The 17200-nt window shown below is 34.3% G+C and overlaps 1 protein-coding gene across 3 annotated transcripts in view; it reads left to right on the forward strand.

Annotated features, from left to right (window-relative positions):
- The window catches only part of LOC126882883 (uncharacterized), a 39851-nt gene that overhangs the window by 12419 nt on the left and 10232 nt on the right, over positions 1-17200 (forward strand). For all 3 annotated transcript variants that reach the window (XM_050647947.1, XM_050647948.1, XM_050647946.1), the window contains exons 2-5: positions 1839-1919; positions 4864-4995; positions 8715-8852; positions 15086-15202. In XM_050647947.1, the coding sequence (XP_050503904.1) occupies positions 1839-1919; positions 4864-4995; positions 8715-8852; positions 15086-15202 (468 nt within the window). The remainder of the gene's footprint in view (positions 1-1838; positions 1920-4863; positions 4996-8714; positions 8853-15085; positions 15203-17200) is intronic.

A 17200-nucleotide genomic window follows, 5' to 3' on the forward strand; every position in this document is an offset into this window, starting at 1 on the left:
TATAATAGGTTTTCCCCAAAAAGTGCTTAAATTTTTGGATATTTCACGTCGAAATATTCTATTTGAAATTTGGTGAATATGAATCTATTTTTCATTGGCTATAACTCTGGTTCTGCGAGATCCAGAGACCTAACGCGTACACCATTTTTTTACTTTTTTATAGGCTATATTTTTACTAAGAACATTTTTTTCGACAAAATACTTACTTTTTGAGTTATTTGCGAAAAACCGTCTAAAAATGTGGTTATTTTGTTGAAAAATGAACATATTCACTTTCAAATAACTCGAAAAGTGTTGACTTGGCGAAAAATCTCTATAGAACAAAAGTTACTTAAAATTAGTCAGTTTACCCATTTCCGGACTTATTTTGGACATATATTTTTTCACCCCCAAGAGGGGGTGAAAGTCACCCCCAGGGCAAAAGCACACATCGGCACAATATCACTTTTTTTCTTTGACATGTAAGCTATACGTATGCCAAATTTCATGTCAATCCAAGCGGTTCTTTAAAATTTAGAGCAAAAACCGTGAAAGAATGGACTATATGACGTGTTTAGGAGTGAAATTCCTCTATAATTCGCGCATTTTGTTTTGTCCCCTTTTTTGTAGATGGGCACTATGATGTTTTCCTTCCATCTTGCTGGTATCCTTTCTTCTAACCATATTTGTGTTATTAAGTGGTGAATTTGGCGATGTAGTGCGTCTCCACCATATTTCAGAAGTTCTGCTGGTATCTCGTCCGTACCCGGCGGTTTGTGAATTTTCAGCTTATTTAACGCCTTTTGGGTTTCTTCAAAATAGGGATTTTCGACGGGCATGTCCGCTGTGATATAGATCTCGTCTTTGTGCTGTTCTTCCTGTATGATGTTTAGAAATTTATGAAAAAATCGAAAACTCAAAGAAATAAAGAGAATCTCTTCATAAACGGAACCAATGTCGAACGAGTAGACCAATATTCATATCTTGGAACAATGATTAACTTTACAGGTGATTACTTCACGGAAATCAAAATCAGAAAGGCTAAAGCAAATTTGAACAAAATGAGAAAATAATTGATGGATTCGACCGTTACTTGATGGAAGTTCATTTTATCTAACAATAAAACACTGAAAACGTTTGTTTTCTATACTTCCACAAAATTTATTACTACTATGTGACTACAGCTGTTTCGGCAGAGTGCCTTTCTCAAGTGATTTAGTTTACTATGTGTTTGCCTTTTTAAAGTCTTTAACTGAAGAGGTTGAGGAGTGGCAAACTATTTGTCTCGAGTTGGTCATTCGGAATTATATCTTTGCTTTTCAGTTTTTTGTTAGATAAAATGAGCAAAGTGCTCTGCACAAGAGGTTTGAAGTTGGAGCTAAGAGTTACTTTGGCTAGTTGCTACGTTTTTTCGACTCTGTTTTATGAAATGAAAGGTTGGACCTTGAATGCGGAATCAATGAAAAAACTAGAATTGTTCAAACCATGGGTATACTTACTGAAGAATTCTGAAGATATAAATAAAGAGATGGAAATTTTAAATACCATCAAAACAAGAAAATTAGAATATCTCGGACATATTACACGTGGAGAGAGATACAACTTGCTCCAGTGTTGATTATGCAAAGAAAAATTTAAGGAAAAAGAAGCATATGAGACGCAGAATATCGTTGCTGTGCAACCTGAGCTCGTCGAATAGTTTAGAATACATTTAACATATTATATAAACAAAATGCTACTTAATAATTTACAATTATTTCAGTAAATAGGATTTTTTTCAATTTTGCTAGTTTACCAGAACTAACTTATAATTTACTTTAATTTATAAATTTTTTTAATTTACCAACCTTTTTTTTTAGTTAGTAGCCTTAATTCTTGTAAGGCGCACAATAACACCGAAGCAGCTGTTTACCAAACTGGTCCATTGGGGATAATCAAAGGTAAGAGAAAGAAAGAGGGAAAGAGAGAGAGAGAGAGAGAGAGAGAGAGAGAGAGAGAGAGAGAGAGACTGACAGACATCCAGATTAGGAGGCGAGTCGTATCTCACCTAGCAGCCTTAAATGGTCCCTTCATAAAGAATTGTTAAGGAAAAAACTTTCTTCAGCTTACTATGCCGTTTAGAAAGAGATCAGTTTAGCATTTTTCAAAATAACATACATTTTGGGGTCTGATGCAGCAAAAAAATTACAAAAAAGGCAATAAGGTATCTGTTTGGCCTAAGAATAACAACACATTGCAGAAGCTACTTCAAAGATCACGAAGTTCTAACACTTCCTTCTTTATATATTTTATAAACTGTGTGCATCCAAACTATCGCATATAACATATAACAGAATGGGGAACAAAGAAATCCAAATATTATGTTATGCAGACGACGTCGCATTAATCGCCGAGACAGAAGACGATCTCCAAAGATTAACACACATCTTCAATATAACAGCCAAGAAATACAATAATATCAGCAGAAAAAAACAAATGTATGACAACATCTTAATACCCACTACGATGTAAAACCGAAATTAATGGGAAAATAATAAAGCAGGAAGCAAGGTATAGGATATTTGGGAATAGATATAACTAGTTACGGAGATGTTGAAGAAGAAGTAAAACAAAGCTAAAAAGCAAGTAAAGCGGCGGGATCTCTTAATGTCATAATCTGGAAGAACAAACACCTAAGACACGACACAAAAGCAAGAATCTATAAAGCAGCAATTAGACCTATATTGACATACACGGCAGAGACAAGACCTGACACATCTAAAACGAGACGATTACTAGAAACAACAGAGATGAAAATATTTCGACGAATATGGATGGGTGGCAAAACGGAAAGAGGAGTGGAACGAACACACTAGTGGAATGGCAGGGCTTAGGATCGTACGAATAGCACGAGATAAGTCACCAAATGGACGAAGAAGTATTGGCAGACCAAGAAAACGATGGTGCGATAATTTAAACAATTTAGTAGTCTAATATTGATTAAAGACTAGAGATTAAACAACATTGGTGAAAATATACAGCCCTGTCGAACTCCACGCTTGATTTTTACTTCCCAACTGATTCCCAACCCTAACACATGCAGCCTGGCCTCAATACTTTGGAATAATTCTAATGTCTCTACCGTCCAGAACGGAAATCTTGAGAATACAGTAGAACCTCGATTATCCGTTCTTGAGAATACAGTAAAACCTCGATTATCCGTCAGGGCACCGGACCAAGGGTATGACGGATAATCGAAAAGACGGTTAACAGAACATTAAAAAAAATTAAAAATTCATAGTACAACTCTCAAATTTCATTTGTATGGTTTGTTTGACAATATAAGAGGGATTCGTACAATCGAATCAATTTAAAATATTCTGAAATTTGTGTTTGTTTTACTGTTGCTTCATATTTTGCGACGGCTGAATTTCTTAATCGGCATAAGATCATGCAATCTACTTTATTGGCCTCTTCTTGTTGAGAATACCACTCGATGAATTATTGCATATGCGATGCTGCTTCTCTATCTTTGTCAGTTTGATGCTGCTTTCTCTATCTTCAAATCTTTGTCAGTTACAATAGGTCATCAACATAGCTACAGTCAACTTCCACGTCTGTGTCAGCTTCTGAATCTGTTTGGTCCGCCTTTGTTGCCATTTCAACGATTTCTTTATCTGTCAGCAATGGATAGCCGTTTCTGTCCTCATCACAAATCAAATTATTTGTTTTTTATTTTTTTACATTAACATTTTTGCTTATGTAGTCAATAAAACTTCTGTATGTACCCTGGCGGTTAACCCGGCACCTGCCACGTGGCTTTGCAAGGCGCCAACTGCCACGTGGGGTGCTCACAGCACCCATTAAAAATTTTCTGTGATCTACTTGTTTAAAAAACAAAATAATGTGTTGAGTAACACAAGAATATAAATAAACATGTTTTATTAACTTATTAGCCACTAATATGTTATAAAAGTTAAAAATAAAATGAAAAAGGTATTATATGCAAATTAGCAAGTACCAACCCATAATAAATGAAGTCAAGTAAAATATCTAAAAAAATTAAGATTTAGTGAGTATAGAGTCTATATTAATAATTTAAATCAATTATTTCAATAAAAAATGTAAATTTGACCTGTTTATCAATAATACAAAAAAAATTTAAAACTTAAAGTGCCAGATGATGACACTCCAATTCGACTTTAGAGCTGTAAGTTCAGAATGACACTAAATAACCACTTCAAACACTAACACATATATGCTATATAATATTATAGAAAGCTACTATGACGCACAGCTCGGTTACCAAACTTGAAATACCAAATATTTGATAAAAATGTGTTATGGGGTGCTGGTAGCACCCCACGTGGCAGGTGCCGGGTTAACAGAGGTGACGGTTAATGGAGAGACGGAAACCGAGGTTCCACTCTATGTAGCATTTTTTCATGGCGACCTTTATCAAAAGACTTTTCAAAATCAATCGCGCACATGTCTATAACCACAGTGTGTGGCGTAGGCGCAAAGTTTCGCACCAATGTGTTTTAAATGCATAATTTTTTTTCAATTCCAGAGAAAACTATTAAGTAGATTGGAAAAATTTAAACGCAGAATAAAAGATTACATTATTACCGAGAGCCGAAAGTCCCTTAGAATAACCAAAAAGTTTAAATTCAAAATCATATAAAATTTTTTCTTTTTTTCAAACCTGTAACTTATTAAAATAAAAATTTCAGAAGTTTTTAGGGATTTTCGGCCCTCGATAATAATCCAATCTTTCATTCTGCGTTTAAATTTTTCAAACATACTTATACATTTTCTCAGGATTCGAAAAAAATGAATGCATTTAAAACACATTGGCGCGAAATTTTGCTCATACACTCTTAATAACAAACTCCTTATTTACAGGTATTATCAATGGGTTTCATCAGGTGCAATCTTCATTAATGAAAGATATTGTACAGTTTGTAGAACGTATTGTAGACAAGTTTGATAATACATTTAATTTGACAAATATAAGATTATTTCCCTCTACAGAACGTAAGTAATACTTTTATTTCCCAAATTTATAATTTTAGAATTGATTTACCTTCTACCCTCTAAAATAGGAAACGTCAGAGTTGAAAATGTTGTTGGTGAGGTGATGCGATTTGTTGCGACGCTGGTATATTAGCTCAGGAGAACCCAATGAGCGAGAAGATACTATTTTGTTAAGAAGAAAAGTTCATTCTAAAACAGCCCTGATTGAGATCGTTCCATAATTGTGCTGGTGACCCACATTGCAGTAGAACCATTAATCCAAGAAGAGAAAGAGGACTTTCTGGTTATAAATCAGGCATTTAAAACTACCCGTTTTAGTTGTTGCACTAGCCATAAATTGCTTGCAAATTTGTGAATGCTTTGTGAAACTATTGGAAGAAGAAAAGTTGTAACACGTCTGAACTTAGCAACGTGATAAGGTGATCTCTAAGGTGACCTTTGATATAGTGTAAGTAAGAAATACAATAGCATGGTCAGATTTATAGGTTCTGGTAGTTCTGCATTAAGATATAGTGCAGCGGCTGGTCTTTCTGTATTTCTGTTAAGTATCCCATTGGCCATTCACTTTTATTCCAAAGTATTTGAATGTTTTCACTTGTTCGAGTGGAGCATTATCTACTTGCAGTTCTACTCTTAAACGGGCGCCCTTTCTTATTGCCATGCATTTAGTTTTTCAGCATTTATCTTAAAGCCATATGTTTTTCCTGCGGTATTTATTTTACTTGGAACCAACTGCATATCATTTACTTACTTGCACTCTAGAAATAAACTGCTCTCCAACTAAACGATTCGCACTTCACATAGAACGAATTCAAAGTCCGTAAGCATACAAGGTTAAACGTACCGCTCTTAAAGTGTTTCTATTACATTTGTTACTTACACTGTACCTAGATTACAGGTCGAGATAATTTTAAGACCATAAGAACATCGAACAATCTACCTAATGAGCCATATGTTGAAACTGTTTCTTAGAGTCATCCATGGAGGAATTTATAAGTAGTGCGAGGAACAAAAAATATCGGACAGACAGTTCGGGTTCATTAATGCAGTGAGTACCAGAGAGGCACTTTTCGGATTACAAGTGCTGATTCAAAGATGCAGAGACGTTAACTTCGACCTATATTCGTGCTTTATCGACTATAAAAAGGCGTTTGACGGAATTTATCACCAAAAGATGATTAACATTTTTAAAAGAAGCAGACTTGGATGACAAAGACCTCAGAAAAATTTCAGAACTCTTCGCATATATGAAAATTAACGGAGAAGAAACAGATCACATAAAAATACTACGTTGAGTTAGACAGGGATGTATACTATCTCCGTTGATATTTAATATGTACTCAGAGAGAATTTTTATGAGGCTCTATATGGGGTAGACGAAGGCATCCTTCTAAATGGAGAAAAAGTAAACAATATTAGAGATGTCGACGACACCATGGTGATAGCAGATAGTTTAGAGGGACTTCAGAAGCTAATGGACAGAATCAATGAGTACAGTCAACAGTACGAACTCAAAATTAATACCCAAAAAACGAAACAAATGATTATCAGCAAGGAGAATACTTATAAACGGGGCTCATCTATACATTATTGGGACGCAGATAGAGCGCGTAAAACAGTATTGCTACCTGGGAACTATGATAAATGACCAGTGGAGCAATGTACAGGAAATAAAGTGCCGCATAGGAAAGGCAAGAACGATATTCAACAAAATGAGCCAAATGAGCATCTTTAAAAGCCACAACATATCCCTAGATAAAAAATGAGACATTTGAGATGTTATGTTTTGTCTATATTATTGCATGGAACAGAGGCATGGACGCTTACAGACACCACTATTAAAAAACTTAAAGCATTTGAGATGTGGCTGTATAGAAGAATGCTAAGAATATCATGGACAGCAAGGAAGAATGAAGAAGGAACCGGAGATTGTGTTTACCATCAAACGCATAGAATTGCAGTATCTGGGATACTTTATGAGAAATTGAAGCACGACAAATTAAATAAATATAAAAATATACTTAGACAATAATGTTAGATCATAGGCTTGGCAAAATTCGTGCTACATAACTTTTTGTAATACCCCGGTAGCTACAGTCTCAGAGAATTGGGGCGTTGTTTTTGAAATAGTACTTGTTATAAAGAAAAGAAATTAATAATAATTGGGCGCCATCAACAAATCAAAATCTATTACCATATGCCTATACAAAAATTACAAAACAAAATACTCAAAATGGTATTCCTTTGAATAGAAAACGGTACTTACCATTGACGTCTGAGGTAGTCTGTATGTTCTATTACAATAAGGATCAGAGATAGATTGTGCAAAAATAATAAAAAGACATATAAGTTTGAAACATAATCATAGTTTATTTATATAGAAAAATTGTTAAAAAAAAATAAAACTGAACTGGTAAGAAGGAAATAAACATATTAAATTTTTCGCGTTTTCAAAAGTTCGAAAAAAGAATCAAACAGTTTGTTACATATACCTGATGACCTGCGGTGGGTGTACTGTGGGCTGCTGGACTGGTATAGCTCGCTGGAGTTCTGGTAAGGTGGTACGGCGAACTTCACTTACACTTTACAATTTCGGATCTAAAGTACTATTACACAACTTGTTCTTTTTTTTTATACGAAAGACGAAGTTCCATAGTCTTACGCATACTAAAAGGCATACTAAACGCCACTACTATGAACACTATTCCATTTATTTTAACGGAACAACACAAAAAAATATACCGGTATGGTACCTATGACAAACACATCGCACTTACGACTTACACTACAGAATCTCTCAAGATTCCATCTGACCCTGTCTTTGGCACAGACAACAAAAATTGGACTTCTTCACTGCATGTCCGCTGAAACTTAATTGACCTCCTGTCCTAATTCCGGACAAGAATTTCTTCTCTCTAGCAACAGAATTCACCTCCTATTCTGGCAACCATTGAATACTTTGTCCAATAATAATGACCCAAACACTTTTCGGCCAATAAGATAGCGAGAAAATGATAATCAGAACATCACAGATGCTATGACTCTTCTTCTTAACCAATAGAAAACCGCTACTTTTGCTGTAAGCAAATCTTCGGTTCCCATCGAAACTGCTGACTCTATTTTTAACAGTCACTTTTGAGAACTCAAGCACTCGAAAGTTTTATCAATATTACGGACATTATCTGTCGACATACCAGCTCTATTATATAAGCATTTCCCAGACTTCTTGACGCAAAAGGTTATTAAATTCCTTTGATAGTAAACCGAAACACAACACAACGCATTATTTCTGAGTATTTGGACGGCAAATGAAAAACATCATATCGTCACATACCGTGGCATATATTAAAAAGTTTTCGCTGTATAATGCTTACATCCAATTTACTCGTCACCACAGGGACGGACTGGTTCATTTATAAGGCGATGAATTTGAGACTGTTTCAAAATCAGCACCGTTATTTCCTGCTGCAGTCTATATTGCAAGGTACAGTCAAAGGTAAGCGAGGACCCGGTAGAAGGAGAATATCATGGCTGCGGAATTTGAGAACATGGTTTAAAAAAACCACAACAGAACTGTTTCGAGCCGCAGCGAGCAAGGTTATGATTTCCAATATGATTTCCAACGTCCACAACCGATAGAAACCAAAAGAAGAAGAAGACGTAATTTGCTAGCACTTATTTTACTCAGAGTATTTTAACATAAACTCTTTCCTTTACAGAGCTTCGAATAATTGGTAATACTTTAATAACACTAGAAGAAAATTATATCGTTTTCATGAACAATAGTATTAACGTTATAATAAAGAAGCTTCCAGAATTTCCTCCAGTATCTAAGTTTCCCGAATTTCCAAATGTTGGTAAGTAAAAAATTATTAACAATTATTAAATTGAAAATGGTTATTCATTTTTAAAAAATTATTCTTAAAAAAGTAAAATATGATTTTTGCTTGTTCTCGGTTCAGAGGGATGCACAAGGGGCTGGTTTTCGTTACAGATGTGTGCACGCTAGCTCTGCTGAGGAAGCCTGTAAGGTAGAAACAGCTGTGCAGGGATTGTGCATCCCTCTGCATCGAAAACAAGCAAAAACCATCTTTTACTTTTCTATCTCTACTCAGATTTGAGTATAACGAAGTTTCTTTCTGTCCGTTTCCTAGACGAATGAAATCGAAATGTGACTGCATATTTGTTTTCTATATTCGTCGTCTGCTGTCTTATAAATTGTAAAAGTCGCAGATTAAGGATGTACCAGAATAGTCCATTCTTTCACGGTTTTTGCCCTAAATTTTAAAGAACCGCTTGGATTGACATGAAATTTGGCATACATATAGCTTACATGTCAAAGAAAAAAAGTGATATTGTGCCGATGTGTGCTTTTGCCCTGGGGGTGACTTTCACCCCCTCTTGGGGGTGAAAAAATATATGTCCAAAATAAGTCAGGAAATGGGTAAACTGACTAATTTTAAGTAACTTTTGTTCTATAGAGCTTTTTCGCTAAGTCAACACTTTTCGAGTTATTTTCGAGTGAATATGTTCATTTTTAAACAAAATAACCACATTTTTAGACGGTTTTTCGCAAATAACTCAAAAAGTAAGTATTTTGTCGAAAAAAACGTTCTTAGCAAAAATATAGCCTATAAAAAAGTAAAAAAAGAATGGTGTACACGTTAGGTCTCTGGATCTCGTAGAACCAGAGTTATAGCCAATGAAAAATAGATTCATATTCACCAAATTTCAAATAGAATATTTCGACGTGAAATATCCAAAAAATTAAGCACTTTTTGGGAAAGACCCATTATAACTTTTTTAAAGTATTTAAAAAAGCTTTATTTTTGTTTTTACAAAAAGTTTCTAGCATTAAATTTAAGCAAGTTACGCTCAAAATAAAGTTGGTTCCTTTTTGTTTTTGCAAAAAAAAATCGGAAAGACCACCCCCTAATTAGCAACTTAAATGAAATTAATCGTTACTGCTCCACAAATTATTTTACTTATGTTGTGTTTATATTATCTGTAAGTTTCATCGATTTAAAGTGCTTATTTTTGAAAAAATTTGGTTTCAAAATAAAATTTTTAAAAATTAAAATTTTGAAAAATATGCTTTTTTTCAAAATAACTTAAAAATTGTTAGAGATACCAAAAATCTCGAAAAACAAAAAAAGTCAGATTTGCTTTTCTGAATATCATGTATTTTTTTGCTTTTCTGTTAGACAAAAATTTATTGAGATTTGGTGTTTCTAAATTTGCATACATTCGTGATCAGTGACTCGTTCAACCCCTTTTAACTACAGCCCTTTCAATAATAAGGACTTTGAACCGATGAAACTTACAGATCATATAAACAATATATACACGAGTCAAGAAACTTGTGAAGTCGTAACGATTAAGTTCATTTAAGATACTAATTAGGGGGTGATTTTCTCGATTTTTTTACCAAAACCAAAAGGGACTAACTTTATTTTGAGCGTAACTTGTTTAATTTTGATGCTAGAATTTCTTTTTAAAACAAAATGAAGCTTTTTTTTAAACACTTTAAATAAGTTGTAATGAGTTTTCCCCGAAATGTGCTTCATTTTTAGTTATTTCACGTTAAAGTATTCCATTTGGAATTTGACGAATATGAACCTATTTTTCATTAGCTATAACTCTGCTTCTACTAGGTGTGGAGACGTGACATATACACCATTTTTTTAAAATTTTTACAGGCTATATTTTTGCTAAGAATTTTTTTTCGACAAAATACTTACTATTTGAGTTATTTGCGAAAATCCGTCTGAAAGCGTGGTTGTTTTGTTGAAAAAATGAACATATTCACTGCCAAATAACTCGAAAAGTATTGACTTAGTGAAAAAACTGTATAGAACGAAAGTTACTTAAAATTAGCCAGTTTATCCATTTCCTGACCTTCTTTGGACGAATATTTTTTCACCCCCAAGAGGGGGTGAAAACCACCCCCAGGGCAAAAGCACGTATCGGCACAATATCACTTTTTTTCTTTGACATGTTAGCTATGTGTATGCCATATTTCATGTCAATCCAAGCGGTTCTTTAAAATTTAGAGGTTTTGCAATATTTTACCGTTAAAGAACGGACTAGAAAGAACTTCCAACAAGAAAAGTTTCAGATTTAAATAACTATTTATCATTTTAATTTTTATTATAATGGTAAGTTCTGAGACTTTTTAGTTGATGTAAAAAATTATTTAAAAAAAAATAATTAAATTCGTTTGTGAAAGGTATACACATTTATAAAAATCCCTAAAAAGGGTTACATCACAGACTAGAACGTTTTCGGAATACTAATTCCATCATCAGTGTTTCATCATCATCATCATGATCATCATCATCATCATCAATCAGCCCTTTGCAGCCACTACTGGATATAGGCCACCCCTATTTCTGTCCACTGTCTTCTCTCCTGGGCGCTTAGAATCCAGTGTTTAATTACAGGTTAATGTACAAGGTTATTCACTATATTTTGACACCCCTGTAAACTGCTTTATTTACAGAATTAGAAAAAAATGTAAAATACAAAAGTTATTCGATTTTTAAATTATGATTTTTTGACATATATATCTTACTAGTGACGTCATCCATTTGGGCGTGATGACGTAATCGACTATTTTTTAAAAATGGGAATAGGGGTCGGGTGCTAGCTCATTTGAAAAGTTATTCAATTCCCTATTCAGTATTAATATAAACATTAACATGATTAATTATACAGGGTGTCCAAAAACATTTTTTTTAATTAAATTAATTGACACAAAAAGAAGAATGTGTAATGTGTAGTTCTTCTAAGAACGACAGACTCAGTAAAACACAAGTTAAAAATAAATTAAATATATTAAAGGTAATTATATACAGTTCAAAACAAATAAAATAAAATATAATTCCATCTTCTGCAAAGGAAAAACAATATTAAATTTTATTACAGTCATCCGATCATAATAGCAACATTAACATAATACGATAAACCATATATACAATAACAATGTCGCTACGTTAAATCAACATAGCCCTATATTCCGATCCGGAGATCATTCCTCGCTACTACCGCCTACTGCGATAACGATCGTGGCAAGGCCCCACGTCACTACGGTGGCGTCTACCTAGGCATAGTTCCACCTCACAAACGGTGCATCTTTGCCAAGCCAGCTAAAGCTCGTTCAATACGCGAGCAGCAGCTGTTGAGTCATGGTTAGTTCAATACGCTACCCACGACTCTTCTTCTCATTCTCCTGGTTCGCCTTAAATATGCTCTCGCTGCCACTACTCCTTCGATTTCCCCCAGCGGTACTATGAAGAAGGAATGCGCAAACACTGACACTCCTTCGGTCGTCTATGGTATCGCAGCTCATCGCCTGCCGAGGTATCATATCGTTACAAATGTATGTAATTTATTTAATTCAAAATACATTCTACTGCTGTCAGAAAACAGAAATAAATGTTTATTGAATAAATAAACATTACTTTTCACTTAAATTCAATGTTCAAAGTGCAACCCATCTGCCTCTTGGTAGTTTGAACATTGAATTTTAGCAAAAATCAATGTTTATTTGTGCAATAAACTCTCATTTCTGTTTTCTAACAGCAGTAAAATGTATTTTAAATTAAATAAATTACATACATTCTTCCTTTTGTGTCAATTAATTTAATTCAAAAAAAATTTTTGGACACCCTGTATAAATAATTATCTTAATATCTTATCTTTGTCCAATAAGAGCCGAAAATCGCGATTCAGAGGACTGGACTGCGCTCCGTATTCTAATTGAAAAGTAAGATTGTTTTGCCTTCGCATTGCAACTGAATAAAAATGGTATACATTTTTATTTTATAGTCGTATTACTCCGTAGAGTAACCCGGTGCATTTTCCGTTGGAACTTTACCGAGTTGCAGACGGGGGATGTGAATTGCATAGTGTAGAATTCCTTCCCTTTGTCTTCACTGCAGCATCCATTTGGCTTGCAAATTGTAGAAGCCTTGGAGGTGTCACCAGGGAAATGTACCAATAAGTTTTCAATTTAAAAATCTTTTAGTAATATTTTTTAATATTTTCAATGTTATTAATTTTGCTATTAGGATTGAAAACTAACTTCATCTTTTAATTATCGTAATGTTTATATTACTGAATAGAGAATTGAATTACCTTTCAAATGAGCTAGCACACGACCCCTATTATCATTTAAAAAAAATAGTCGATTACGTCATCACGCCCAGATGGATGACGTCACTAGTATGATATATATGTCAAAAAATCATATTTTAAAAATCAAATAACTTTTATATTTCACATTTTTTCTAATTCTGTAAATAAAGCAGTTTACAGGGGGGTCAAAATATAGTGAATAACCCTGTACATTCCTGACCCACCGAAATATTTAGGTGAAATCCCTATAAATGTTATAAAGTTTTAAAATTTGTTACATTATGTGATTAAACAGATGTGATGTTAAAAATAGTCCTAAAGTTAACCTGAGGCATCACAGAACTCTCCCCACGCGTGTTGCAATGTCCAGAGGGTAGAACCTCACAAAACGGGCTCTAAATGGGAACTGAATTGCCACGTCTTCAGTACATTTGGCAATAGTATGTATCTTGATTTAGTTCAGGGGTATCTATGGTGTAAAAAATTATTTGTCCTTTTATTCAACCGCATTTGATATGATATAATACAATAAAAATAACCCAAGATTGGCCAGAATCAATGTGCATTGTACATTCCTCTACCAAAAAAGCAAAAAACCCACAGCACTGCAACGAATTCCGCCTAACAAGCCTTAAGAGTCATGCAATGTAAGTATGTAGGTACTGTTATAAGTCGTAAAAAACCAAGTCTATAAAAAACAAGAGGGAATAATAATTGTGAACGGTGAACTGATCAATAATTTGCGATATGCAGACGACATAGTAATTCTAGCTTCTACTCAAGAAAATCTGCAAACATTACTTGATAGTGTCGTTGAGAGTTGTAAAGAAGCAGGTCTGGATCTGAACATACGGAATACCAAAATACTCGTAATAAGTAAACAATAGAATAGAAAACCGTCTAATTTAAATAAAACCAAGATTACCTTGGACATAAATTAAATTGTAACGCAGAGACTCACGGCGAAACTAGATCTAGAATAGAGCAGGCCAGACCGGCTTTTAGAAGGATGTTCAAGGTATTATGTAACAGATACCTAAAATTGGCATTGAGGATCCGCCTACTTCGCTGCTACGTGTTCTCGGCCTTACTCTATGGTGTCGAGTCCTGGACTGTTAATAAAATCGATCTAAATCGCCTTTAGGCTTTCTAAATATGGTGCTATAAAATAATTTTAAAGTTTCTTGGGTGGAGAAGATTCGCAAATCCATAATGCTAGAACGTCTCAGCAAGACTACTGAGATTATAAAACTCATCAATAAGAGAAAGCTGGAGTATTTCGGACATGTAATGAGCGGTCACAAATATAGGTGACTACAAAATATTATGCAAGGGAAGATAGCAGGCAAACTCAATCCAAGACGAAGAAGAACCTCATGGTTGAACAACTTGCAAGACTGGTATGGGGTTGATACAAGCATACTATTTAAGGTGGCAGTGAATAAAACTAAAATAGCTATGATGGTAACCAACGTTCTGAAAGGACATGGTACATGAAGAAGAAGAAGAGTCCAATTAGTGAGGTTTACTTCTAGGTCCAGCAACCCACACCATTGGGAGTTCTACGTTGCCGTGATGTAAAGTCAAGGAAAAGTTCAAATATCACATAATATTTATTAAATACAAAATTGTAACTTTATAATAACTTTATACCATTTAAAGGCTTAAGACCCAGATATTTTAGTGGCTCAAGCATGTGATCTCGTACACAGCAATGACGATAGAATTGTCGTTCCGAATACGATCTGTGATTTTTACTAAAATTTTTGTGATTTATGGTATATAGCCGACTACAGTAAATTTTGAAAAAAAAAATTGTTAAATCTCTTAATTGTTGCTCAATACAAATGGTCTAAGTAGTGCTAAGTCGTTCACTCTAGTTTTAAGCGTTATAAACTTTACTGTTTTAATATTGATACAGTTTTAATTAAATTTTATTAAATTGTTTCAGAACAGATTTTCAATTTGATTGTCACGCTGGTGTCCCTATATTTTGATTTTCTTCAAACCTTAATTGAGAATATAATTATAAAGTTGCCAGCATTACCACCTTTTCCTAATATAGAAGGTTAGTATTATCTATTAGATTTATTTACTTTTAGACAGTGACTGCCGGTGATAATTTTGTTCAGGGGGCGCTGATTCGAGAATGCAAATAAATAAATAAGTACTTACTAAATCTCTACACGATAGATTAATATTACATTATTTTTGTACAGATATTATTTAAATAATATATTTTTTGGTAAAATCGGACATGGTTGAATACTCGATTATATAAATTTTATCGAAATAAAAGGCAGATATCTAGTACTGAATTTATTAAATGTTGCCCAAGTATATTTTCGCTCCTAGAGCATCTTCAGGGGTAATTCGTCAAATCAGGAAGGTATCCTTCGTACCTTGAATGTCGTAACATTTGTTTAAATTAAGTAATGACAGAAATTATCATATTGTGACATAAATATAACACACACTGGACAAAGGACAAACATATTCAAATTAAATGTCGGTACAACGTTAGGTACATAACTATTAGGCACCGCCATCTTCGATATTTACCAGGTATAGTACAGGTATTTAATTTTTTAATCTGTTTGTCCTTTGTCCAGTATGTGTTATACCATCATCATCTTAGTGCTACAGCCCTTAGAGGGCCTCGACCTTCTCAAGCTTTCTACGTCATTCTGTTCTGTCCCTTGCTTGCATTTTCCAGTTGCCGACTCCGAACTTCTCGGCATCTTGGGTTACTTCGTCCATCCACCTCAGTTTTGGTCTACCCCGTCTTCTCATTCCCACTGATTGCGCTGTTAGAATTATAGTGATAATATATTTTCCATCAAACGTATGCTTGTAGATATTCTGCAGTTCAAAGTTATATCTACGTCTCCATATTCCGTTCTCACAGACTGCTCCGAATATCTTACGTAGCACCTTTCTTTCATTAATCGATAGAGCGGATTCATCTGTTTTAGTTAGCGTCCATGCCTCTGATCCATATGTGAGCACGGGGACTATCAATGTTCTATACGGCCCTATGCGAGTTTTTTGAGACAGACGTTTGTTAGATAAGTACTTCGATAGACCATGATAACACCTGTTTGCAATTATTATTCGTCTTTTTATTTCCACTGATGTGATATTATTGGGGTTAACCGATGTCCCTAGATATAAATGAACTCTTTGACCGCCTCGAAGTTTTGGTCATTGATGATTAGATCTGCGTCAACATTTCCAGCTCTTGTGTTGGTGTTAGTCGCCATGAATTTGGTTTTATTTCGATTTATATGTAACCCCATTCGTTGTACTGCTGCTATTAGCTCGGTTAGGATTTCCGCAGTTCTCGCTCTGATTATTGTTATAATATCCACGTCGTCTGCATATGCTAGAATTTGGACTGATCTATTGAATATTGTTCCCCTGCTATCTAAATTAGCGTCTCGTGCGACTTTTTCTAATGCTACATTAAAAAGTTGACACGTCAGCGCTTCTCCCTTCTTTAACCCGCTATGTATTTCAAATGGGGTTGACAAATCGTTTTGAATTTTTATTGCTGATATCATCTTCGCCATTGTCACTTTTATCATACGTATCAGTTTTTTTGAAATTCCTAACTCATTCATAGCGTTGTAGAGACTTGGTCTTAAGACACCGTCATATGCAGCTTTAAAATCGACAAAAATATGGTACATATATATGTTAAACTCTTGCGCTTTTCCCAACATCTGACGTAGTGTAAAGATCTGGTTAATGGTTGAACGTCCACGCCTAAATCCTGCCTTATATTCTCCTAGAAACGTTTCGGTATAAATCTATCGTGCAAAATGTTTGACGTTTGAAAGTGTATGTTATAAGTTAATCTCTGAAATTACTTAATTTAAACAAATGTTACGGCATTCAAGGATACCTTCCTAATTTGACGAAACACTCCTCATGATGCTCTAGGAGCGTAAGTATACTTGGGCAAGATTTAATAAAGTAGGTGCTCGATATCTGCCTTTTATTTCCATAGAATTAATATCTTTTTATTTAGTTTTTATTTTAAACATGTTTAAATCAAAAAGGA

Source organism: Diabrotica virgifera, chromosome 4 (genome assembly GCF_917563875.1).
Source record: "Diabrotica virgifera virgifera chromosome 4, PGI_DIABVI_V3a".
Taxonomy (NCBI): Eukaryota; Metazoa; Arthropoda; class Insecta; order Coleoptera; family Chrysomelidae; genus Diabrotica; species Diabrotica virgifera.